The 27854-nt window shown below is 47.1% G+C and overlaps 1 protein-coding gene and 1 long non-coding RNA gene across 2 annotated transcripts in view; both read right to left on the bottom strand.

The window, feature by feature from the left end:
• Window positions 1–27547, bottom strand: part of LOC137846788 (uncharacterized) — a 483557-nt gene extending 456010 nt beyond the window's left edge. Inside the window, exon 1 of the long non-coding RNA XR_011090646.1 lies at window positions 26158–27547. This is a non-coding gene — a long non-coding RNA (uncharacterized lncRNA). The remainder of the gene's footprint in view (window positions 1–26157) is intronic.
• Window positions 15242–18585, bottom strand: LOC137847277 (adenosine 5'-monophosphoramidase HINT1-like). Its single transcript, XM_068665568.1, has 3 exons — window positions 18433–18585; window positions 16111–16216; window positions 15242–15406 (listed from the first exon to the last, which is right to left on the bottom strand). Exons 1-3 carry the CDS (start codon window positions 18567–18569, stop codon window positions 15287–15289), a joined length of 363 nt encoding a protein of 120 aa, XP_068521669.1. The 5' UTR covers window positions 18570–18585; the 3' UTR covers window positions 15242–15286.
• Window positions 27548–27854: the final 307 nt, after the last annotated feature.

Raw genomic sequence — 27854 nt, 5'->3', positions numbered from 1 at the left:
TGAAGCACTCAGCCTTCCGTCTTCTAGACGAACATGACCACCGTTTCCACAAAATTGACATTTCAACAGGACCGAATTTCAAGCCGAATGCCGATTTTTCTCATGCGCTTTCTTAGTGAGCCCATACAAAACAAGGAATCACTCCTGTGTATCCGTCAATATGGGGGGTTTAAAAAGGTATTGAGGCCTAAATAAATTCGCTCTCCCCCTTCTTACCGAATTCCCAGGGCTCAAACCCGAACCACCAAAGAAATGACTCTCTCCGTTCTACCGCTTCCATAATCAGTCAGCCCCCTCCCCCTCTCCAGTACTTGGGAAACTGACCAAACACCACAGCAAATCCGCCAGGGCTTCTAAACTGTTAGTTACTTAGATAATGCTCCCGCCTTTTTTCTTGTCACACTCAAAGCATTTAAGAGCAAAAATAGGATCACAAGATACACTGCCAGGCCCATATATTGGGCACCACCAATCAACACTTGGATAAAACAGCACTTCTTTTCGGTCTGTCACGCACTTCGCTCGTCTCCGGCCCCTCCCCTCACGGAGAACACGGAACCGCGGATCGGAACTCCGCACTCGCTTCGCAGCGACGCTGCGTCTCACTCCCACAGCACAATCATGCAATCACACAGAGAGGCCTCTAGCACATCTCATTCATACCACAAGAATATAATTTAGAATGATAACCAACCAAACGAGTATTGTCTCTGACCGTGTTCTTCGTGGAGTGACTCATTCCACTTGGTTTCAAACCCTTACACTTACACAAATGCTTTCAACACAAAATACCTGGACGTTTAAGAATAAGACATACAATTATTAACACTCCAGTTAGTATCCCTCCAGCAGCTGAAAACATACCGCTTGTCCGCAGCTTCAGGAGGCCTTTGTCTGCTCCTGCGGTGAGCGGCCGAGAGTGGAGTCCCCTCCGAGCAAAACACTCAGGGTGCACCTAGGGGCGTCCGCTAATCATTATTCCTTAATGGACTTTCTGGTGGTATGTCTGGTAATTTGCTCCCTTTCTTCTGGTCCTTGGTCTTCAATTCTGTCTGAACCATCTAGGAATTTCACTATGGCAATTCCCACAGCCCTTGGTTACCTTAGTAAGAGTGTCTTGCAGGGGGTTTAGGACCTATCACCCACCCACGAATCCTATAGGAATCGCTTCGGTCCTTCACCGGCCAAGTCCCTCGCGGGAGACTGGAGCCGCGGTTAGAAGACCTCCACACTCGCTTCGGAACTAAGTTCCGTCTCAGTCACACTCTCACACACACAGGCAACCGAATCCCACCCAACCGAACGGTACACGCCTTAAATGCTTAGGACTCCGTTGTCTTCGTTCGGATCTCCGCGCGCAGAATTACGGGCAAAATACAGTGCTGCAGCCGGCAAGGGAGCTCATAACAAAATCAAATTCTTTGCTTACCTTTATTCAGGTTCAAGATGGCATTAGTCCCGACCTGACTCGAACAGGAGCCACCAAATGGTGGGGCGCCTCTCCTAGATCAAATCAGAATTCAGGAACCAAAGCCATCCCGGACGAGCCCCCAACCGTTATAAATGACAATTCCCCCCTTTTCTTCTTTATAAACCGTTGATTTTTGAAAAACCTTTCTCTAAGGTGTAATTTGGTAGATTTCTTCTTCTCCTTCGCTTTCCATCTCCTCATTGTCACCTTATCTGAGTAAGGTGGTGGCTCCATGGTCATTCGTTTCAATAGTGCGGTTTCAGTTAACCACTGTACTAGTCCTCTTACACGGGGGATAATGCAGCAACCAATGGCTGTCAAAACTCCTACAACTACGATCAAGGATGTAAATATGCCTACTTTTTCTGCCAATTCACTGGCAAGGGTGGTAAGCCCTTGCAATGCTCTAGTTACTGAGCCATCTGGGGCAGTATTGCTGGGTATAAGAGTGCAACCATGGTTGCTCAGTATCTCACACACACACCCCACCTCCTTCCTCCGCGAGCATCATATCTAACGATGTTCTGTTTTCCCAAGCCATTTTGCTGGTGGCATCTAGTTGTTCAGTGATTCCTCTCATCGCATCCCTTGTATAATTTATGACTCTCTGCTGATTAGAATAAATATAATTAATCCAATCCACATTCTTATTGATCGTTACCCACCAGAACAGTGACTCAAACCCTGCAGCAATTTGATTCCTGGCTTTCTGTTCATCGGAAACTCCTCTAGGCACCCCAAAAGAATCTATGTATACTCTGTCATCGAATGATACTCCTAAGCCTCTTTAACTTCTTCTGGGTATTTGTGATGTTTCTCTTTCAAATGCCAGGGTGAAGGGTATAGCTAATCGAACAAGCGCACAAGTGCCTCCCCAGTTATATGGTAGGGTGGACCGTAAGATCTTCCCTCCACCGTACCACCAGAGATCTGCCCTGGGTGGGGATCTCAAGTCTTGAGCAGTTTCCCATCGAGTCCTTGGTAGCACAAGGCAAATTCTCCCAGATGCTGGGCAGCACTCACACCCTGCCGTGAGAGGCAAGCTGTATGGTTACCTATAGCTGTAGAGAATGCAGGGGGAACCGCGATGTTGCTATCACGCAAGGAACAGCAAAGAGAGACTTACGGGCCTCATTTCCCCAGGCAGTCTTTTCTTGGTACAATGTAATCATACATCGCATCCCCTGGGAATCCTTGGTCACACTTAAAACATCTTATCAAAGCCTGTCCCTGCTAGGATTCAGGCCACAACACAGGCAGCCTTCTTTGCCTGCCATTCCTTCATCTCTCTTCCTCTCCTTTCCATCCTGGCCCTGACTCCCCCTGAAGATTTTCTTCCTCTTTCTCCAACCCTCTGCCTCACTACCCGCTGCACTGTCAATACCATTAGTTTCGCTCTCTGCTTTTCCTTCTCATCTCCCCTCCGGACACACACCTCCAGGGCCTCCCGCAGGAGGGTCCCCCAGTGACTGTTCACTACAGCCCCCCACCTTCTGGAGCATTTTCTGCGTATCTCGCCAGGCTTTAATCACACAATGAACTTTCAAGAGCCCTTGGGATACCGGGTCCTCGGGACTCATCCCCGAGTACTTTCTCATTCTGACCCCAAGCCTCTCATATGATTTCTGTGTTGCACACTATTGTTACTCCAGCCAGGACTGGCAAGTGGGTATTTCTGCTCTGCCGGTATTACCCCTGGTCCTGGAGGATGAGCTCTTTCCCATTCTTGTATAGCAGCTCTCCTCCTGATCATTCCCATTTCTTTCCCTGTAAACAACATACTTACAGGCATAATTCCCTTCCCCAAGAGTATAAGTCAGGTCGTAGGAACTGGTCTAATTGTTCAGCTAGGCTCTTGGGGTCCTCGAATAAACACTTCCTCTCCTTCTTAAAAGTCCTAACCTCTCTGCTGCTAAGGACGGGGGGTAGTTCACCTAAGAGGATACACGGTTAGTGTTAGTACTGTTAGTACCAGGGAAGGCAAAATTCTCAACATATCTTCTACCTTGTTCTAATTCTTGACAGAGCCTAGAGCACGATCCTTCTTTAGGGACAGTGTTAACTACAGTCCCTGTCTCCCTTCCTGGAGTGACTGCTGCTGCCACGGGTACAGTATTAGGATTATAGGGAGCATAACTTGGCTCCTTCTCCGAAAAAGGAAGCTTATTGTTTACACATAAATGTAAAGCCTGAATTTTCATCAGACCCCTATTTTGGCCAAAACACTGCTGTTTCCTTAATTGGTTCTTTTGTCCAGACTGATACACAATATTTAATTCTATTTTTTTTTTTCTTTTACAATCTCCTCTAATTTTGGGATTATGTTTCCAATTTCTTATCATTCTTCAGGAAGAACTGTTGGTAGGCACTTGTGGAGGAATCGTTAAGTGAGGCAGGACATGTGGATGTTGAGCAGTTGGGAGACAATGGGCTGGTGAAGCACCGTACTCAACTCACATGAGCCTTGGCACGTATGCAGCTGGCTGAGAGCCAATCAGGCTCAAGGACACGATGCCCTTGGGCCATCGGGAAAGTCCCTAAGGCGGGACGGGTAGCCAAAAGAAGGAGGACCAGACTGAAAAGCCCGGGAAGTGTTAACCAATCCTGAGCTTAGTTTCTGCAATATGTATGAGTTGATTATGTTCAAACTAGATAAAAGACGACTGAGCTATCCATTAAAGTTGAAGTTCACTGTTCACTCATATTGAGCGTCTGGGTCTTCCTTCCGTCGGCAACAAATTGGCGCCCGAACAGGGACCGGTCTGAACGGGATTTGGACACTGCTGGCAGTGATCCAGGGCCACGGTTGGACGGAATAAAGGAGAAGCCGGTCCTGCAACGCAGCCCAGGAGGTGAAAAGGACAAGAATCCCTGCACCCGCGCCGGGAAGGTGAAAAGGACGTGGAGTCCCCCGCACCCGGGAGCGGATCCCGCCGGTCGCGCGTCGCCGAGATCTGCAGCTCGGAAGGTGGAAGGGAGTCCCCGCACCCGGGATGAGCCTATTTAGGGTCCCGCCGGAAAAGCGCCGCCGAGGCCTTTGCAAAGGCTGCAATCGACGTATATAAAGGTATGAAAAGATAAGCGGCGTATTATTTGCTCAAATGCTTTTTAGAAAAGCGGAGCATTTTAGATATAGATTGTAGAAAAAGTTTTGCCAGGGTTATTAGTATATGGGCTAGCTAAGGGTTGTTTTACAAATCCTGATACAGTTTTTTGAACAAACAGAGTGGCGTAAATTTGGAAATAAATTGTTTGATGATGTTAGGAACGATGTTAAGTTTACTGGGAGATTTGATGAGGCCATGGAGAGCAGTGGCTAATGCATTAGCCACACATAAAGATGAACAAAGAGTTGCCGCTGCTGCAACAGAGTGGTTAGGACCACCAAGAAGGGTTAATAATGTTAATCCACAGCAAATAAATATGGAAGGAATAGATTGCCCGTTGGCACCTTCCGTTAGAACTTTTACTATTACACAGGGGGCCTCGGGAATTTCGGGGGTGCCTGTGACAATGTCCTCTGTAGCAGAGGAGGAGCTCTCACTACCAACAGCTCCAACTGCTCCAATAGAAAGTGAGAAAGGAGCAAGTGAAAGGACCAGTGCTAACTCATTTCTATCAAATATAAATCCCTTCACAACGGGGGCGCAGGGAAGAGAAGGTCTGCAGCCATCGAAGGCCTTTGCTGTTACGCCCCCTGTTGACCTGAACGTGCCTTTTGACCCAGGCCCTATTGGCCTTGGAAAGGAGCGATGAAGGCAAATAGCAAATGAGGCACTGCGTGAAGGGAATTATGAAACGGCAGCACAGTTAACACAAGCTTTTCCGGTAGTATACTCGCCACCAGATGCACAGGGGAATGTGACCATTAATATGACAAATTTATACTGGAAACTACTAACTCAATTACGATCTACAGTAAATGATTCTGGTTTAAAGGGGGAACCTACTCGGCAAATGTTAGATTATATTTGGGGAACTAATATATTGCTCCCCGGGGACATACGTGGTATAATGAAGCTGATCCTAACACAACATCAACAGCTTCTTTTTAATGCGCATTGGCAAAGTGTTTGTCAAGAGGCAGTAGCTGTGATAAGGGCACCTGGAGATCCGTTGTATGGTGTCACGTTGGAGGAATTGATGGGACTCGGACCATATTATAGATTAGAGACACAAGCGTTGCTGGGTCCAGACAAAGCTAAAGAATCAATGAGATTGGCTCGAAGAGCCTTGGACCAAATTAGAGAGCCAGGGGGGATACCATCCTATATGGGCATCAAGCAAGGAAGGGAGGAACCATTTGGGTTGTTTATTGATCGAGTAGCAAACGCAATACAAGCGGCTGGGGTACCTGGTTATCTAAAGGGCACTATTCTAAAGCAGTGTGCAATTCAAAACTGCAACCCTTCAACTCGTAGTATATTAGCTACGTTACCGGGAACTTGGACAATTGAGGAGGGTTTAGAAAGGATGGCTCAGGTACCCGTGGGTCCGCAGGCTATGTTGGTAGATGTAATAAAACAACTAGGGAATAGCATGAAAGAACAGGCACAGGTATTCAGAGAGACTGCACAGCAATCGCAGAATCAAGTACTCGCTGCCCTTGCTCCTTTGCAAATACCCGGAGGCCGTCCTACGGGCCGAGGGTCTTCACTGCAACCGCGTTGTTTTCGCTGTGGGATCACCGGACATAGGAAACGAGAGTGCAAAACGAGATCAGTGTGGTGTCATCTGTCGGTATGGTGCGTCGGGAAACGGCCAGAGCAGCGGGAAGGACCGCCCCGCGACGACACAAAAAGCGGCATTTACCACAGCGGCCGGAACGACACCGTTTACCTCCGACCAGCCACCAGAGGGAGTCTCGGCTTGGATTTGGCAACAGCAGTAGATGTAACGCTATTGGACTCTAAACCCACCAGGGTAGGAACAGGAGTTATGGGACCAGTTGTTGTCAATGGTGATCCTGTGGGAGCTTTATTGATCGGAAGATCGTCTGCTGCCTTGAATGGATTGCAGGTATTGGTTGGACTTGTAGATGGAGACTATTGTGGGGAAATGCAGATTATGGTTTCTGCAATGTTTCCTCCAATGCATGTGCCGCGGAATACAAAGATAGATCAATTAATTCCGTTGCCACACCTTGCGGCATCTCTACCACCGATGGTCAATAAGGACCGAGGACTCGGAGCATTTGGCTCCACAGGAAAAATAGCGTTATTAACGCTTGGCATGCAGCAGAGACCACGACAAAAAATCACAGTATGTTTAAAGGCAATAAATCGTGAAGGTCCAGATCAAAGATTTGAATGGACTGTATTACCCCAGGGAATGCGTAATTCACCTATGTTATGTCAGCTTTATGTTGACGCAGCTCTGCAACCGATTCGACGAAAATGGCCAGAGACAATAATCTATCATTACATGGATGATATTTTGTTAGCCCAGAAGGAACCGTTTTCTCTACAACAGAAAAATGACTTAACACTGACCTTAAAACAAATGGGACTCGTACTTGCACCGGAAAAGGTTCAGGAGACAAGTCCCTGGAAGTTTTGGGGTTGGAAAATTACAGATTCCACCATTCAGCCTCAAAAACTTACAATCCAATCGGATATCAAAACTCTTAATGATGCTCAAAAACTGCTGGGAGATTTACAATGGATCAGGCCAGTAGTCGGGATTCCGAATGAACTGTTAAATCCCCTTCGGCCGTTATTAAAAGGAACTGATCCTGCTTCAAAAGTGACACTATCAGAAAAACAACAAGAAATACTACAACAAATCGCATCTTTGATCACAACGAGTGTCACGCATCGACGTATATCTGACAAGCCACTCGATCTTACCGTTCTATGTGGCTCAAAATGCCTGATGGGTGCCATAACACAGCAAAAAATAAAAACGGGGGAGAAGGGAGGAGAAACTGTGGTATTAGAATGGATAGCTCCTCCGTTACAACCTCGACGAACAATTCAAGAAAAAATTGCAACATTAGCAGAATTAGTAAAGAAGGGGAGGAATCGAATATTGCAAGTGGATGGGGTTCCTCCAAATATTATCTGGTTACCCATGAAGCCAGGCGATTTGGAATGGTATATACAAAACTCTGAAGAGTTACAAGCTGCACTACTACAGGATGGCGCTACTATAGTAGCAAAAACGTTACAATCAACTGCTCTGACATGGATGGAAAACCAGAGATGGATAACTAAGCCAAAACGATCGTCTATCCCACTTAAGAATGCAGTGACAGTTTTCACTGACGCAGGAAAACGTTCTGGAACTGCTGCAGTGACTTGGAAGGATGAGCATGGTTGGAAACATCAAATTTTACAAGCCCAAGATAAAGACTCATTACAGACACTAGAACTTCTTGCAGTAGTATGGGCATTTATAAAATGGAGAGATGTTCCGTTAAATGTGGTATCCGATTCCTTATATGTAGTAGGCATAGCAAATCGTATAGAAGACTCAGCCTTAAGAGACTTAAAAAATGAACGGCTGTCAGAATTAATAATCAGTCTACAGATCGCCATAGCTCAAAGAAGTGAACCGTACGCAGTAATACACATAAGGAGTCATCAGTGGGAAGAAGGCCTGGGAGAAGGCAACGCTCGAGCGGACCGACTAGTCGCCGCAACAGCTACTGAAGCACCACTGTCACCCTTTTGCAGAGCTCGGGAGGCTCATGCTATTTTTCACCAGAACGCTAAAGGACTTGCGCGGGCTTACAAACTGTCTAGAGCTGATGCGCAGGCGATAGTAAAAGCTTGCCCAACGTGTAGTCATTACAATTCGGGAGTGGGAATCGGAATCGGAACAAACCCGAGAGGGATTAAAACCAACGAAGTGTGGCAAATGGACGTCACTCATGGCACAGCATTTGGCAGATTGAGATATCTGCATGTAACGATAGACACTTACAGTCACATGATTTGGGCTACACCGCAGCTTGGGGAAAAAGTTCGGGATGTACGACGTCATCTTGCCAGTTGTTTTGCAGTAATGGGAGTACCACAAACCATAAAGACAGATAATGGTCCAGCCTATGTTAGTGGGCCACTTAAGCGATTTATGGAACTGTGGGACATTAAGCATATAACTGGTATTCCACATTCACCAACTGGTCAAGCTATAGTAGAAAGAGCTAATGGAACAGTTAAGCAGTATTTGGAAAAGTTTAAAGACATTACAGATATTAGAGAGAGGGTGGATAAAACCTTATTTGTTCTCAATCATTTGTGTGTATTTGGAGATGATGAGGAACCACCCGCGACACGTCATTACATTAAGTCTGAAAATGATAATAAATGTATTATGAGAGTACTGTACCGAGATATGAAAACGGGACAATGGCTGGGGCCTGCTGATGTGATTTATATGGGGCGAGGTTATGTGTGTATCTCTTCCCCTACAGGGCCAACCTGGGTTCCTAGTCGATGTGTTAAACCAGCCATTGAAAAAAAGTCATCAAGTACGAATAACAGCAACCATGGCTGATCTAACGGCACAAGGGATTTTGGTTGCATTATCTTTGACAATGACGGTTGGACGTAATAGTGCCAACCTAAGCAAAATCGATCCTCAAACCAATATGTGGGTCACTTGGGCAAATCAAACCGGACAAAGTTCATTTTCCCTATTCCTCGCTTCTGCGTCTGATCCTTTCGTTGATGAGTTGATTATGTTTGAAATGGTTAAGGGATCATACGCAAAAAATTGTAGTACAAGATAGTTGGTTTGAAGGTTGGTTTAAATCTGTTTTTGGGAACATGGGTGGATGGTTTTTTCTTCGTCAAAGAGGAACTTCGTTTTCTACTTATAGTTATATTGATTATAGTTGCTGCAAAATAAAAACGGGGGAATTGTGGAGGAATCGTTAAGTGAGGCAGGACATGTGAATGTTGAGCAGTTGGGAGACAATGGGCTGGTGAAGCACCGTACTCAACTCACATGAGCCTTGGCACGTATGCAGCTGGCTGAGAGCCAATCAGGCTCAAGGACACGATGCCCTTGGGCCATCGGGAAAGTCCCTAAGGCGGGACGGGTAGCCAAAAGAAGGAGGACCAGACTGAAAAGCCCGGGAAGTGTTAACCAATCCTGAGCTTAGTTTCTGCAATATGTATGAGTTGATTATGTTCAAACTAGATAAAAGACGACTGAGCTATCCATTAAAGTTGAAGTTCACTGTTCACTCATATTGAGCGTCTGGGTCTTCCTTCCGTCGGCAACAGGCACTCCCCCAGGGATATCTCCCTGTCCCCTGGAACTCATATTTCCCATTTTTCCTAGCCCTTGTCAGTGTGCTGCTACAGAAATTTCCCTCCTGCAGGGTACCTCACACTAACGTTCCGATTCTGGAAAACGGGGGTGTACTGCCAAGCACTTCCCCCTGCAAGGGCTACCACACACCTATGAATTTACCAGATTCCCTGGTGTACTTCCAAGCACTTCCCTGTGCAAGGATTACCGTACACCAAATTTCCCGAGACTCTTCCTTTCTCTCCCTTATCTCACGCTTCGTCCATCTCCGGCCGCGCCCCTCGCGGAGCCACGGAACCGCGGATCAGGACTCCACACTCGCTTCGTACAAAAGTACGTCTCAATCACACATCACGCAGAGTCTCACCTGACCCCCAAGGCAATACTTAACATTTCTTACCTTGGTCTGTGCACAGAGTTACCGGATCAATTCTTAAAACCCGGCAATCTTACCTTTTCAGAACTTGCTCCACAACCTTCCCTGAGAGCCCCACTTCAACCGCTGGTGTTTCCAAGGGGGAAAGCTGCACCTCCCGTGCAGGGGGTGGCGGGAAGGAATACAAAGCCTGTGCTCAGCCCTGACGCATCACAACTGGGTTTCTGCTCAGCTGGGGAGGAAGCTTCTGGAAAACTAGGCAGCGCCCCCCGAGGCTGCCCAAGCGTGGTCCGCGGTGCCCTGCAGCCGCACGGAGAGCGGAGCTCAAACTGGCCCGACACGGCGGCAGGGACGCGGCCGTCCCCACACGTGCAGTTCCTGCCTGAGGAGGCCACAGCGCTTCTGCCTCTCTGACAGGCTTGGAGGGTAACGACATCAGAATACGCTCGCTTTAGTTTGAGCTTCCAGGCGGGCGCTACTGCCATCGGGATGGCCCACGGGGACGGGGCTGGGGGCAGGCAACCACAGGCAGCTTTAACATCTCAGTCCTCCCCGTCGGCCATCTCCCAGCTACCACGTGGGCCAATCAACGTGACCAGACACCAATTCACCCAAGGCAACAAAAACATTTACAAAGCTACATCTCTCTTCATAACTGTTTGTTGTTTACGGCTGAAACCAGTCCTGGGATAGGATATGCTACCTGGACCGAGCAAAGCCTTTGATATGGTCCCTCACCACATTCTTCTCTCTAAATTGCAGAGGTAGGGATTTGAAGGATGGACTGTTGGGTGGATAAAGAATTGGTTGGCTGGTCGCGGCCAAAGGGTTGTGGCCAACGGCTCTATGTCTGGGCGGAGGCCGGTCACAAGTGGCGTCCCTCAGGGGTCGGGCTCGGGACCGGTGCTCTTCAACATCCTTAGCAATGGCACAGACGACGGAATCGCGCAAGTTTGCGGATGACACCAAGCTGAGCGGTGCAGTCGATACAATAGAGGGAAGGGATGCCATAAGTGCAAGGCGTTGACCTTGGGCTGGGGCAATCCTAGGTATCTCTATAGGCTGGGAGAAGAAGAACTTCAGAGCAGCCCCGCGGAGAAGGACTTGGGGGTCCTGACGGACAAGAAGCTGGACGTGAGCCAGCAGCGCACGCTTGCAGCCCGGAAGGCCAACTAAGTCCTGGGCTGCATTAAAAAAAGGGGTGGCCAGCAGGGAGAGGGAGGTGATTCTCCCCCTCTACCCTGCTCTTGGGAGACCCCACCCGGAATACTGCGTGCAGGCCTGGGGCCCCCAGCACAAGAAGGATGTGGAGCTCTTGGAAAGGTCAGTCTCACCTCTGTCCCTGGAAAGCTGTTGGAACAGCTTGTTCCGGATGCCATCTCCAAGCCACTGGAAGAGAAGAAAGTTATGAGGAGTAGTCAGCATGGATTCACCAAGGGGAAATCGTGCTCGACCAACCTCGTAGCCTTCTATGATGGCATCACCAGCTGGGTTGATGGAGGGAGAGCAGCGGACGTCATCTACCTTGACTTTAGCAAGGCTTTTGACACTGTCTCCCACGACACCCTGCTAGCAAAGCTGAGAAGGCGTGGGATAGACAAGTGGACGGTAAGGTGGGTTGAGAACTGGCTGACTGGCCGAGCTCAGAGGGTGGCGATCGGCGGCGCAGAGTCCGGCTGGAGATCTGTGACTAGCGGTGTTCCCCAGGGGTCGGTGCCGGGTCCGGTCTTGTTCAACATCTTCATCGACGACCTTGATGAGCGAACAGTGTCCACCCTCCGCAAGTACGCCCATGATACAAAGCTGGGAGGAGTGGCCGACACGCCAGAAGGCTGTGCTGCCATTCAGCGAGACCTGGGCGGGCTGGAGAGCTGGGCGGGAAGAAACCAAATGAAGTTTAACAAGAGCAAGTGTAGAGTCCTGCACCTGGGAAGGAACAACCGCATGTATCAGTACAGGCTGGGGGATGACCTGCTGGAGAGGAGCTCTGCGGAGAAGGACCTGCGGGTCCTGGTGGACGACAGGTTGACCACGAGCCAGCAGTGCGCCCTGGTGGCCAAGAAGGCCAATGGGATCCTGGCGTGCATTAAAAGGAGCGTGGCCAGCAGGTCAAGGGAGGTGATCCTCCCCCTCTACTCTGCCCTGGGCAGGCCTCACCTGGAGTACTGTGTCCAGTTCTGGGCTCCCCGGTACAAAAAAAGACAAGGATCTCCTGGAAAGAGTCCAGCGGAGGGCAACAAAGATGATACGGGGCCTGGAGCATCTTCCCTATGAGCAAAGACTGAGAGACCTGGGTCTGTTCAGCCTGGAGAAGAGAAGACTGAGAGGGGATCTTATCAATGTTTACAAATACCTTCAGCGTGGGAGACAGTGGGATTTCGCCACCCTCTTTGCAGTGGTTAGTGGGGATAGGACAAGGGGCAACGGCCTGTACTGGGTCTGGCTGGGATGTTAACTTTCCCTGCAGCAGCCCATACAGTGCTGTGCTCTGCACTTGTAGCTAGAACAGCAGTGGTATCACACCAGTGTTGCGTCTACTGCCGAGCAGCGCTGGCACAGCATCAGGACTCTCTCTAACCCTCCTAGGGGGTGGGCAAAAAAGCGAGAAGACAAACATCACCAGGGCAGCTGACTTCAACCAACCAAAGGGATATTCCATACCGTACGATGTCACACTCAGCAACAAAAGGTGGAAACAGGAAGAAGAGGGGAAGGCTGGGCTCTCCTTGTGAAAACGTTGGTCTTCCTCCCGAACACCGGCTACGCGCGTTGAGGCCCTGCTTCAAGGACGTGGTCAAGCATCGCTCATTTGTGGGAAGTAGAGAGTAATTTCTTTCCTCTGCACTTCCACGTAGCCTTTATTCGTTTTGGTTTTTTCCTTTTTTCCCTTTCCCTTTTTTTCCCCCTTTAATTAAATTGTTTAGTTAATAATAATAATCGTTATTATTATCAAGGAAAGATTATTATTTTTTCCCTTTAATTCAATTATCCTCATCTCAACCCGTGAGTTGTTCTTTCCTTTACTTCTTCCCCTCCTCATCTAAGGAGGGGGAGCGAGAGAGCGGTTGTGGTGTTTAGCTGCCTAGCACGGTAAAGCCACCACAGGAAGTTCCGCACCAATGTGCGAAAGAACAGCTTCACGGTGCGGGTGACGGAGCACTGGAACAGGCTGCCCAGGGAGGTTGTGGAGTCTCCTTCTCTGGAGATGTTCAAGGCCCGTCTGGACGCCTACCTGGGCAGCCTGCTCTAGGGAACCTGCTTTGGCAGGGGGGTTGGACCCGATGATCTCTCTTGAGGTCCCTTCCAACCCCTACGATTCTGTGATTCTGTATAAACAGGAGTAAAAATACACGCGTTGATAGCGATAGGACAAGGGGGAGTGGTTTTAAACTAAGACAGGGGAGATTTAGGTTAGATATTAGGAGAAAGTTTTTCACTCAGAGGGTGGTGAGGCACCGGAACGGGTTGCCCAGGGAGGTCGTGGATGCCCCATCCCTGGAGGCGTTCAAGGCCAGGCTGGATGCAGCTCTGGGCAGCCTGTTCTAGTGGTTGGCAACCCTGCCCAATCTATGCTTCTATGATATGCTCTTTGAAAGCATACAGGCTAAAAGAAGGGTCAGATTGGTGCCTCGGGGGCAAGTTTCTTCGCCTTCTGCGGTTGCCTAACAGTGCCTCTTAAGCAGAGAGATTACCAGTGGTCTTCCTCCTCTACTGTCTCGGGAATTAAACATCTTTTGTAAAAGAATACAAGCGCTGATAGCATTAGCTAGACCGACCGGGGAACAGTTGAACATGTAAATACTTACTCAAGGTCCACTTGAGCACGTTTCTTTGAGCAGTTCCATCGGCTCTTCTAGGTCAACAAAACAGATCAATGAAAGAGACCAAGGGAAAATACGGAAATAGAACAGTTGGTCAAGTGCCAACTTAAGAAGCTTTCTCTGAAAGGGCAACAGCATCTCCACCTTCACCCACCCCTCCCCCCCAAACTAGTTGACTTGCACGACTATTTTCACGTGACCCCACAAACGGCAAATCCTATATTATTTCGAGTAGACCAAGGGCTGTTTCTTGGTTTGGTTTTTATCATTCAGCTTCCTCAAAAGACTTTAGTCATTCACAGCTGCAATCGTTAACCCCGCAAACAGATCCAGTAACAAAGATCATTTCTCCTGCTAACGAATCAAGTTTCTTTATGAGGAACGGAGTCACAAAAATCATCTCATTTAGCAAGTTTCAAACACTAAGAGTATTTAATAGCATTTTAACGTTCCCACCCTCCAGTAAGCCTTGAATGTAATCGCGATTAAACAAGGAGCAGAGCGAAGCCAGAGGTCTAACAAAGCACGAGAGGTGATCGCATTTAAAAGCCTTATGGTGCCTTTACCTAATCCTTCTTCTAGTTACTGAACAACGGACTTCGTTTAGGGGAAAAAAAAAGACACTAAAAATAAATGAAAAAAAAAAAATAAAGAGAACGGCAGCCGAGTCTCGAACTTATCAGAAGCCGACTCAAGAATCCCAGAGCCTTCTACATCCTGTGGGAGGAATTCCTTCTCAAAGTTGCGAAAGCCACGAGGAGGACTGAAAAGAAAGCGGTAGCAAAACTCCTAGGGTAGTCAAGAACAGGCTGACAAGCACCTGTCAGAAATCACACCCGGTAGAGCTTGTTCTGCCTCCTCCTCGGGACAGGGGCAGACAACAGACAATGCCTGGAAGCTTTCTTCCAACCTTATTCTTCTCTGGTTCTACATCTGCCAGTCCTCAACACGGCTATTTCGCAATAAAAGCGTGCCCTTTTATTTGGGAGCAGGGGGAAGATAGCAAGGCCTCAAACACACAGCACATCCTAGATCGTCTTAGGAAGACGGAGACCCACAGGACCGCCGAGCGCTTCTAGCTTCGCGTTCCAAATGAATGGGCAAACCACCACCTACACGACACTGTCAACGGACCAAAACATTCTACACACGTGCGCTCCAGGGAGACGCCGTTTTAACTTGCGGAACTATTTCCATCGGTAAGACACGCAAGACAGAGGTGATATCCCCATGCTCCATCTTTATTGTGCAAACGCTGCTCAAAGCTCTTTCTTACCCTCCATAGACAGCCGTCCAAAAAAAATAATAAATCAAACATCAACAGGGGCTAGACTGATGGGCAACATATGAAACCTATTCGGCGGCGATAGTCTGAAGGGCCCGAGGGTGGGCATTCACAGCCATCCGGAATCCATTGGTCAGGTCCAGGTTAGCAGCACACTTCTTGCCAACAACCACGAAACGCCCAAGAAGCTGGAAAAAGGAAATAACGTCACCTAACGTGCTGCGCCACGACACACAGAATGAACGCGAGCAGAGAACCACCCACAGAACACGGTTAGCTAATCCTTCACAATTCAACCGCTGCTCTTTGAATTACCCTCTAGACAGTAACAGACTACAAAACAGTCACAGAAGCTGAATTTGTCTCGGGGCTTAAAGCCCCCGTCATAGCTTCGGGCAACGTAAGCCGCTCTGGCGGAAAATAAAAGCTTCACGGTGCCTTTTCTCTTGCGTGAGCTCACAGAGCCTTGGAACTTGACTTGCATAGCTAACAGCAAAACAAACACCCAAGCGCCGCTCAAACAGCTTTCCCTTTCCTCGCCTCTGACCTGACCAAACCCCAAGCCCTCTTCTGCATAGTCAAGGCACCACCCCCGCTGTCCGGAAACCGTGAAAACGGGCATCAGACCGCACGTCGGAACAACGCTGCTTTTTGCACTGCAAGCGCGTAGCTGGAGACGAGCATCGCTTTATATCACTGCTCTCAGTCAAAAAGCTCAGCTCCATTACAAGCTAGAGGCGAAAGACTACAGCATCGGACAACCCCAAATAGCCTACTGTGCGCCCCTCTGCAACATCCAGAGGAAAAGAGGGGACGGGAAAGAGTCTAGGAAGTTACAAACCAGTTACAGGTACAGCCAGCCTAGCGAACAGAAAGCTCCCACAGTACTCACGGGTCCGCCAGAATCTTCTGCTTCACATAACCGGACAACTACCTTCTCAGGAAGGACTAGGAAAAAACACTGGAGCCTGAGGCGAACTATCACGGAACGCAAGGCACTGGAGGAAGAGTAAACAGTTAAAACGTAGTCGGCTTCAGAGAAAGGCAACAGCTTCAGCAAATCACTATGCCCCACTGAACTCGCCCTACCAAAGCAGATTATCAGGCGCCCCAAACGCGCACGACAAAACAGCCATTCTTCTTAAGCGAGCTTTGAATAGGCAAAGTTCTCTACCTTCTACGCACAAGACACACAAGCGGCAAACAATGGCTAACCGTCCTTCGGTTACGTCCAAATATTGCCTCGGCCAGAGGCAGGAAGGCATCTTCAAAGAACCTGGAGTAATCCGGCTGAGGCCGTATTAACTCTCCGTCCTCGAGAACGCCACCTACTCAGGGGAAGGAACGTTCCAAATTAGCCCGTTACGGCTGGCCTGACGTCAGACACCTCCAGACCGAGGCCAAGGCATCACCTTCGAAACACAAATACCACCGACCTGTAGGAAACCATCAACTCGCAACTAATTGCGAGGGAACTCCCCAAATCACCAGCAGACAGAAACTGCATATGGCACCAGAAGCAGGATCCAGCGCGCAAGGTGACGGGGGCAGCGAGACAGCCGAGTACTTCAGGTTAGCGACTTCCGCTATTTTTATTTGTTTTAGATGCGACTGAAACACTGCCGATAAGACTCGATTCCACAGATGCTTTGTACTTCTTACTCACCATCGCCTTTCACTGCACGACAATCGAGAATTATAAGCCTTCCTCACACTCCTCCCTATAACATCGCTCAACCGTGAAACAGGCCTTCGGTACAGTGAGCTAAGCAAATTCAAGACCACTCGCTAGAGCCAACTACGCTCCAGAAGTGGTTCTAAGCCCCCCGCCCCCTCCCCCCGCCTCAAGTTAAGACCAAGCGAGAAACTGCAACTAATTCGTCCTCCAGGAAACGTGTCGCACTAAGAGCGGTCAGAGTAGGTTGTCTGCTCTCAAGTCACTCATCAGACTCAAGTTAACGGCCTGGTTCTCCAATCAAGCACAGCGTTCAGGTTACATACGTTGCTGCAGCCAGTACGGCCAAGTCAAAACAGATGTGCGCACGCGCACACACACACACACACACACACACACACACAGACTCCTCGCGCAGCCTTCAACACGAAGGAGACAGGAAACGCGCCCTTTCGTAAAGGCAGGGCGCTACCGCAAGCACGGTTTCCGGAGAGCAGTTGAACGCTTCCAGTACTCCAAACGGGCGGCAGCTGCAACATTACCGAGACCTATTAAGAAAGCGCTGTTCCAAGCAACGCGTCAACGCTTTGAGCAACCCGATCTAGTGAAACACGTCCCTGACCGCGGCAGGCGGGTTGGGCTAGATGATCTTTAAGGGTGCCTTCCAAGCCTAACCATTCTACGAGTCAGCACGCAGAGCGGGCAACGCAGCCCCTTTCACTAAGGGCCTGTTTTCCACGCTGCAGATAAACCCTGCCGTCAGAAGCAGAGGAAATCCCTAACTGTCCTATCTTTAGCATTTCAAATTTAAGAACAGCAACAACGATTATGCTGGACACTAACTTAAAGTTAGCACCTTGCAGATAACATCTGCAACTTTTTCATAACTCTCCGCAGCTGCTCACTTAGCTCCTAGCACGTTGCGGCGCACCAGCATCAGTGAACCTTGCCAGCATGCTCTTATCACGGCCCACCTCCAGCACGGAAATGAGAGCTGGGAAGCTCTCGCAGCCTGCGGGATTGACTGGTTTCTAGGCGTTTAAGAAAGCTAGGAAAAGCTGCAATTCTTCCCTTTCACAAGCCACTTTGGAGAGAGCGTGCGCTCGTGTGCGCGGTGGGGGTGGTGCCATAACCAAAGCCTAGCACAGCCGAGCCGGGGCGTCTCTGCAAGGCTATCAGCAGCGCAGAAACGACTGATTACGGTCACTACTGCGATGCTCACTGCCTATATGCATACAGTCCGAACCCCCAAGGAGACCGACTGCGCCGGCGACCCAGTACGCGCCGTGGCACCCCGGGGGCAGGCACCGAAGAAGCGCGGCGTTTTAGAGGCGCTGCAGTAGAGAGCGCCACGAGCTGGAGAGACCCCGACCGACCGACCGACCGACCGACCGACCGTCCCTCCCTCCCTCCCTCCCGCAGCAAGGCCACCACCCGCCCTGCCGCACTCCCGGGACCCGCGACGGGCCCTCGTTTCAGAGGGCCTGCGAGCGGCCGAGGGAAAGGAAGGAAAGACTCGCACAACAACGCCGCGGCTACCTCCTCGTCCACGACCGCTCATCCTCACGGAGAACGTTGGCGGGGACCTCCTTGCCCTTGCAGGCGACCTCTCCGAAAGCAGCGGCAGCGCCGCCACCGGGCCAGGCGGCCTGCGCCCTAACAATCCCGTCGGCCATGACGGCGCCCGCTCGGTACAACGCCCCCTCACTTCCCGCACTCGGCCCGGCCCTCCGCGGCGCTCATTGGGCCGACAGATCGCCGCCGACCGCCCCCGCGCCTCGATTGGCTGCCTCGCCTGCCCTCTTCCCTTGTCCCCGCCCTCTCGGCGGCTCCGCTCCCGTCGACCCGGTGCTTATCGGCGCTCAGGGAGGTCGCGTGCCCTCGGGGCGCGGAGGGAGCCGACCGGGAGGGAGGAAGTGGGCGCCCGAAAACGGGCTGGGCGGCTCCGCGGAGGGAATCTGGGCCCTGCACGGCTGGGAAACGAGCTCCACAGAACAGGCGCTCCGCTCATAGAATCAGAGCGTGGCTTGGGTTGGAAGGGAGGGTGAGAAACGCTCCGTAGCCGATAGCTTAGGCTCAGGCGAGGATCTCAGCGAAGTAGTAATTTACTCGCGATTGATTGCAATGGCGGGCGCCCCACAAGCAGGAGAGCGCGCCTACTAGTTCCAAAACACAGTTTATACGCTTTTTGATGACAGGACCCTCCCCTGTTTCCCCACTGAGGGGGTAATCCAGGTTCACAACCTATCTGATGTGGTAATGTTTCTTCACTTATCTGACTTGACACCGCCATTTTCACCTAATTGTCCTAAGGAGTCCGGTTGTCTGCATTTTACGAGGTCGCCTGCTAAGCTTCTTATCACTGCAAGCATATCTCAGTACCAAGTTCCTTCCCTCTAAACAACGGAACTCTGCAAAAACAACATTTCTATTCCCACAACAGGTACCGCAGGTATTTGCATTCCTTGTATAACCGAGTGTATTGGTCTGGTAAAACATGGAATTATTAAAATCCTCCACATATCCCCCCAGTACAACCATCCCACTTTTAGTAAGCCAATCAACACCCATAAAGCCCCCCCCCCCCGATAATCCTCCTAGCTCGATTCCATTGCGAGTTTGAACTGGGGCATGTGCAATTTTCTTCGTTTCTTTCACAAGTTCATTTACAGCTTTTCCTTCTGTTGTGGTTTAACCCGGCCGGCAGCTAAACACCACACAGCCGTTCGCTCACCCTCTCCCCTCCCTCTCTGGGATGGGGAGAGAAACGGGAAAGCGAAGCCCGTGAGTTGAGATAAAGACAGATAAATAATAACAATAACAATAAAGACAATCGTTATGATAATAGTATTACTAATAATAACGTGTATGAAACAAGTGATGCACAATGCAATTGCTCACCACCCGCTGTCCGATGCCCAGCCTAACCCCGAGCAGTCCAGCCCTCCTCCCAGCTCTTGCTGCACCCCCAGCCTGCTCGCTGGTGATTCAAAGATCGAAGCCGAAATTCCTTTAAGTGGTATATTCTTTATTGCAGCGCTGGATGCACGGGGGATCTCTCCACCTATCGTGCATACCCAAAGCGGAAAGCAGTCTTGAATTTATACAATCAATCTATCAATATTCTACAAGCGCCTATACATATGCATTACCTATCCCCGCCTTCCCTCGCTTCTCATGCTAATTAGCCTTTTGGCACCTTGCGCCTGCGTAGAGCCTCCCAAGAATTGTGGGCAGGGGTCTTTGGGACGTGGGCAGGGGTCTTTGGGAGGAAGACCCCGAGTCTTCCTCACAGTGTACTTTTCACCTTTGGTCAGGAATCTGCTGAATTGGCACGTTTCTTAATTGCGAGAGCTGGTTGTTGCCAATTCTTCCGTTTATTGTATCTTTATAATGAATTCCAATGTCCAATTTTGAGATTTATAGTCCTTACATTTGTTTCTCTGTCCGTCTGCCGCTTCCTTATCATGAGTTCCAGTGTCTTGTTTCGAGATATACAGTCCATGTCTGGGGACTGTCCTTGCCTCCCCAATGCCTCCCGAATACCTCCTTAATCAATCCCCCCTTTTCTTTTCCCATGCAAATTCTTTTGCATCAGATACTTTCATTATTTACAGTAACACAACAAAGCAGGCATCTAAACAACATGCACACAAATATTCCTAACACTACTAATGTGATTAGAGCAATGAACACTTGTTCCAAGCATTGGAAGTTGGGCAACCAGGAGGTTAACTTATTCCATATTTCACTAAAACTCCATGAAAGATCATCTTTACTGATCTCATGTAGGACCCTTGTCTGCTTCCATATTTCTTCCAGGTCGGTAGAGATCCTTCCACTCTGATCTACATACATACAACAACTTGTATTTATTACTGTACAGACTCCCCCTTGAGCGGCCAGTAACAAGTCTAGGGCCATCCGATTTTGTAATACTACCTGTGATAAACTAGGTATCTCTTCTTGTTGAGCCTTTATAGCATCCAGAGTTTTGTTTTCTAACTTCTCTATAATTGCAGAAATATTAACTATCGCCTTTTCCAATTCACTCACTCCTAACCATGGGATAAACCATCGAACAAAACTATGAAAAGCGGTGTGTCTCCCTATCAATGGATTGTTAATTTTTCGTCTAATTCTCCGGATATGATTTCTGAAATAACCTCGAGGCGCTACATCATGTATGGTCAAATTGGGGACTACTGCTCCAAGAGTGCAAGTTCCCTTCCAATTCTCGGGCAAGACCTTACGGGCTGTATCATTGCATAGCCAATACCACCCTTTTCCTTCTGGAACCGGCCAGCTGGTTGAATTTGCTCAGCCGCTAGTCGTACTAATATCAATTGTTCGATTACAAGATGTCTGATTTCCCACATAAGTAGTATCCGTATTTATACAATCCTGTTTTCCCATACCCCTAGGTGGGTTACACCTTTGTACACATACATAGTAAGATTCCAACGGCACAAAGCTACTCACTTCTAGTTCCAAAACTTCTTCATATTTTCGACCCCAAGATGTGTTTTCCCACAAATTAGTCCAAGGTAAGTTTGCAGGCAAGGGAATCCTGATTAACGATACACCCTTATTCCCATGCTGTGGCAGATGGGTGCATACCCAACAGTTTGTCTTATTAATTACTTGAGAAATTGTTTGTATCAGGGACAGGTGTAAGTTCTCATCCCAAACTGCCCACCCTGAATCTGAGAACCACACCCCTGCAATCATTAGGATCTGGAAAACCATAATTTTGTTGGTCCAATTGGAGTGGTGGTCCATATCCTCGCCAGGGCCTTCTTCACCCTTGAATCGTGGATCCAAGCTGCTTGCTCCTTAATCTTAATGGCGGTGTGTGTTGTCAGTAATACCTGGTATGGTCCCGTCCACTTTCCTTCCGTTTTTCCTCTAGGGGTTGTCCTGAAAAAGTCTTTATATATATATAATCCCTGAGCTTAAAAGGGTGGATTGGTTGATCCAACCGTCTAGCCCAGGTCCTGAGAACAAATTTATGTACTTTATTTAATTATTTCTGAAGTTCAGTTATATATGCATATAAATATTCTAATCCTAACTGCGTTCGATCCTCTCCACTAAATAGAAATGGATACGGCCTTCCATATAAGATTTCAAAGGGACTCAAATTCCCTTTTATTCTAGGTTTAACTCAAATTCTAAGTAATGAGAATATCTTTAGAATCTTACTTATCTGTTGTACCACTTGCACACAAAAATGTGAAACTCTATCAGAAGACATTGCTACTAGAATCCCAAAGCATGGTATTATTTCATTTAACAAGACTTTAACCACTTCTTCTTGCTTTGTTTGTTCAACAGGGAAAGGCTTCAGGCCTTCCTGAAATCATGTCAGTCAGAACCAGTAAATAACAATACCCCCCTTTTCTAGGGAGTTCTGAAAAATCAATTTGCCACAGTTGCCCCGAATAATTTCCTTTACTGATTATTCCAAATTTTATTCTATTCTTGGTATTGGGGTTATTGTGTAAGCAAATGCTACATTGTTGAGTTACTTGTTTTATTGTTGTATATAAATTTTGTTCCACTAATGTCTGACTCAGGCTCTTATGCAATGTGTCAGCTCCCCGATGTGTTTTATTGTGTTCTGTAAGAACTATGGGCCATATCAAATTAGAGGGTATTATTACACAGTTATCTTTTAAATATACTCATCTATCTGGTTTCATTTTACCTTTCAAATCTTCAATTAATTTTAAGTCTTCTTTTGTATAATTTGGCTTTTTGGTTCATATATATAGTTTGGATTTTACCGTCTGGTATTAAAGACAATGCCTTCACCTCAGTTATTTCAGCTGCCTGTTTAGCCTCCTGATCTGCCAATCGATTTCCAATTTCAAAATCAGAGTTTCCCTTTTGGTGTCCTTGGCAATGCATCATAGCTACCTTTTCTGATTGTTTTACAGCCTGTAACAATTTTAAAATTTCTTCAGCATGTTTTCTTTTTGTTTTCCCTGAGCAGTCAGCAATCCACGTTCTTTCCATATCGCTCCATGAGCATGTACCACGCCGAATGCATATTTAGAGTCTGTCCAAATACTTATTTTCCTTCCTGCTGCTAGTTCCAGTGCTCGTGTAAGAGCAATTATCTCTGCTTTCTGGGCGGATGTCCCAGGGGGTAATGGTTTAGACTCGATTACCTGTTGAGTAGTTGTTATAGCATATCCAGCTTTACGTTGTCCTTGTGTAACAAAACTGCTCCCATCCGTGAACCAAGTTTCTTCTGCATCTTCCATGGGCTCCTCCTTAAGGTCTGGTCGGCTGGAATACACAGTCTCCATAGTTTCTAAGCAATCGTGAATCACAGGTTCCGCCGGAGCATCACTAAGAAAAGAGGCTGGATTCACAATATTAGTTATCACAATTTCCACATCGTCCTGTTCTACCAATATTGCTTGATATTTTAAAATCATCAATTCTTGTTTAAGTTGTTTAAAGACTTTTTGTGCTTCTCCAGTCCAGACTAACTTTGACTGGTTAATCTTTATCAATTCACATAGAGGCTTTACCAATCGTCCATAATTATAAATCCAAAGGCGACACCAACCTGTCATTCCTAGAAAGGTTTGTAGCTCCTTTACCGTTTGAGGTTCTGGAGTCCGGCAAATGACTTCCTTATGTTCAGTTCCTAGTTCTCGTTGTCCTCCCGAAATTTCAAATCCCAGATAGGTCACACTTTGTTGAGACAGCTGGACTTTCTGTCAAGAGACTTGATATCCATTTTAAACCCAGAAAATTAAGAAAACTTATAGTCCATTGAATACAGCTCCCTTTAGTCTCGGTAGCTATTAAGAGATCATCTACATATTGTAACAAAGCACCTTCAGTGTCCGGAGGCATCCATGTTTCGAGTTCCCTTGCTAATTGGTTTCCAAAAATAGTGGGGCTATTCTTGAATCCTTGAGGTAGTAATGTCCACGTAAGCTGCGTCTTTCTGCCTGAATTGGGATTTTCCCATTCAAAGGCAAATAGGTTTTGGCTTTCTGTGGCTAAGCCTAGGCAGAAGAAGGCGTCTTTTAAATCCAGTACGGTAAACCAGACTTGACTATTCTTTAATTTAGTCGGCAAAGTATAAGGGTTTGCCACTACTGGATGTATATCCTCAGTGATTTTACTTATGGCCCTCAAATCCTGAACTAACCTATAGCTTTTTTCATCTGCCTTTTTAATTGGCAATATGGGTGTATTGTATTCTGATTCACATTCAATCAATAATCCATACTGTAAAAATTTATCAATTATCTCTTTAATTCCTTTCCTATCTTCTATCCTCAAAGGATATTACTTAACCTTAACGGGTTTCTCTCCTGGCTTTAATTTAATAATTATTGGGGTCACATTTTTAGCTCTTCCAGAGACTTCAGTGGCCCAAACTCCTGGATATACTTGATTTATGATCTCTAAGGGTATTTCACTTTTAGGGTCGGTTTGTATTAGTGCCAGGCTTAACACATTTATTAGTTGTTCTTCTCCTATCCTTAATTCCATTTTCCTTTTTTTCGAAGATAATTTCTGCTTCTAATTGTTCTAACAGATCTCAACCTAATAGAGATTTTGGAGATCCAGATAGATATAAAAACCTATGTATCCCCATTTGTTTCCTGTTATAAATGAGGTCTGAATTTTGTAATATTTATAAAACAAATATTTCTAAAAGGTATATAAAAGGCAAGTAAACAGCGCTGGGTGTGCAGGGAGTCTACGCTCCACCAACACGCACACACAAACATCAAACGTTCTAAATACATGTATACAGAACATTGCTTTACATAATAACCCGAGTATGCCTATACATACATACAATCAGGATAGGTAACAAACAATCCTTTGAGTTCCATAACTTAACAGTCCCCATTCTGCCAGCCTGTTCCTCTTCACTTCTTTTTCCTGCTTCTGTACCGATGTAACTTCATAGTGTTGCTTTTTTTTTTTTTTTTTTTTTAAAAAAAGCAGGTTCCCCTCTAATACCCTTCTCTCCACAGCAGTTCTTTTCAAAACAACTGTTTAATTAGTCAAACAACTTTGAATGTAACAACAACAGCAAACACCCAGAAACATCCATGCCTTAACGGCTGGAGAACAAGAAACCCCAGACTGCATGGAGTCTCCTGAATCACCCTTCTTTGTTAATATCAACCATTTTCTCGACACGAATTACCACTCCATATATAACATTTCCCCAACTTGTATTTCAAAGGTTCACAAAAATAAGCCTTTTCGGTTACACCCTTTTACGTTAACATAATCATTCCGTAAAGGCATTAATGCTTGATTTAGAACTGAATACGTTGCCCCATATCAATAAGAAATTTCACTTCCATTCCTCCCCTAGCTTCATTATAATCAGTGGAGGATCCGCTAGGGTAAATTCCCCAGGTCCCCGTTATTCCTGTTGAAATCAGGGACCAATGATTACCCTAGAAAAAGGCTAGTCCATTTGTCCTCCGAAGCCAGGTCCAAACCGTTTTATTTATTTATTTATTTATTTTCATTACATTTCAGAGTTGGTCCAAAAATTCCATAGGGGTTTCTTTTAGACCTTGTTGGAAGCATATTCTCAATTCCCAATTCATCCAGATTTTAGTATTTACTTAGCCGTTCATAATTTTAGGGATGATTAGGGTCTCAGTGGAGTCGGTCAGGGGAATGCAGTTGTCCACAGTTCCCTGAGCGGTCCCATCGGTAATCTGAGCTCGCACATGAACTCAGGTTGTTTTAAGAGTTAACTGTTTTTCTGTTTCCATAACAACTCTCTCTCTCGGACCCATCATGATCCATTTGCCCCAAAGGGCTAACACCCATGATTTTAAGATCTCTGCCTAGAGCAGAGGCAGAACTATTAACATTCCTACATCCTCCTTCCCTGCTCATTCAACTTCAAACACCTTTAACACTTTCAACAACCCTTTTAACACTTCCTTTATCTTTCTCCAGCCTGTACTTCTCTAATGCCAACGTCAAAGGCTCAGTCAGGGGCCAACTTAATTCCGTACCTTTTCCCACCAAGATGCTGAAACAACATCAGTATACAACATTTCATCCTATTCTCCTTCTCAAAACCAACATTAACTGTAGCAAAACATTAGAGTTTAAAGTTCCATTTAGGGGCCACTTTTCTCCACATTCCAGCTTATAAAGCAGCCACCATTGATTACAATATTTTATCAATGTTTTCCTGTTCACACTTCCACCGGCAGATCCTCCAATATCCTTCCAGTGACTCAAAACACATCCTAACGCACTTTTCTTAGGAATTTCACTGCTTACTCGCCCCCCCATTTTCCAGTTTACACTTTCAGAATACACGTGTTACTTACAAAAGCGTATCACAAAAACGTATCGCTCACAAAATTACAGGCACGCAATATCTTTCAGTAGCGATGTCACAAAGCTACTATTACCAGCAATATTGCTAAAATCACAATAACAATAGTCAGAGTCAAATTCCACATGCGATAAGTCAGAAAACCGAACTGTGTAACACCATAACGATATCTTTCTTATAACAATGCCACGAACCTACTATTACCACCAGAAAAATAGCCAAAATCACAGTAACAATAACCAGAGTTAAATACCATACTCCATGAGTCAGAAAACCGAAATAAACAACACAATTCCAGATGGGGACCTTAAGGAAAGAGCTCACTTTAAGGTCCAAATATACTTATGGTGCTTACCACAAAGTATATACCAAACACTGCCTCGCAGAAGATCACCTTCCGACTTACAGACAGTTCCAGATACAGATGGACCTCAAGGTCCCCAAATATACTTGTGGTACTAACCACAAAGTATATACCAAACACTGTCCTGCAGAAGTCACCTTCCGACTTACTGGACAGTCCCAGATGACCGGTCTACCAGAAAACCAAACCAGAATAAAGAATATACTCACTTACAATGATGGGGTCCTTGTCTGCCTCCGCAGTGATCCGGTGAGTCGAGGAGTCCCTCCGGGAAATCCCGGGGGTACCCTAGGGAGTCCTGTCCCCAGCGGGTCCTGCGGACCGGCAGAGAGGTTGTCCCATCTGGGGTGCCAGATTGATTCAAAGATCGAAGCCGAAATTCCTTTAAGTGGTATATTCTTTATTGCAGCGCTGGATGCACGGGGGATCTCTCCACCTATCGTGCATACCCAAAGCGGAAAGCAGTCTTGAATTTATACAATCAATCTATCAATAGTCTACAAGCGCCTATACATATGCATTACCTATCCCCGCCTTCCCTCGCTTCTCATGCTAATTAGCCTTTTGGCACCTTGCGCCTGCGTAGAGCCTCCCAAGAATTGTGGGCAGGGGTCTTTGGGAGGAAGACCCCGAGTCTTCCTCACAGTGTACTTTTCACCTTTGGTCAGGAATCTGCTGAATTGGCACGTTTCTTAATTGCGAGAGCTGGTTGTTGCCAATTCTTCCGTTTATTGTATCTTTATAATGAATTCCAATGTCCAATTTTGAGATTTATAGTCCTTACATTTGTTTCTCTGTCCGTCTGCCGCTTCCTTATCATGAGTTCCAGTGTCTTGTTTCGAGATATACAGTCCATGTCTGGGGATTGTCCTTGCCTCCCCAATGCCTCCCCAATACCTCCTTAATCACTGGCAGGACAGAGTGAGAAGCTGAAACGCCCTTGGCTTGGCCTAAGCACTGCTCTGCAACAATTAAAACATCAGCATGTTATCAGCACTCTTCTCATCCTAAGCCAAAACATAGCATTCTACCAGCTACTAGGAAGAAACACCTTCATCACCAATCTATAAAACAGCAATTACTAAGGTTAAATTTTCCACAGACTTCTCCTTCTTGCGCAAATAATCCAAAGCTAAGCGATTTTGATACAAAGCAGTCCTCATCTTAGTATTTTGCCTTGCAATTAATCCAAGTGCATCTCCGGTTTTATTTACAACTATTTCTATTACAGCTTCT

The sequence above is a fragment of the Anas acuta genome, chromosome W, assembly GCF_963932015.1.
Source record: "Anas acuta chromosome W, bAnaAcu1.1, whole genome shotgun sequence".
NCBI lineage: Eukaryota > Metazoa > Chordata > Aves > Anseriformes > Anatidae > Anas > Anas acuta.
This window is presented reverse-complemented; position numbering and strand designations above follow the sequence as displayed.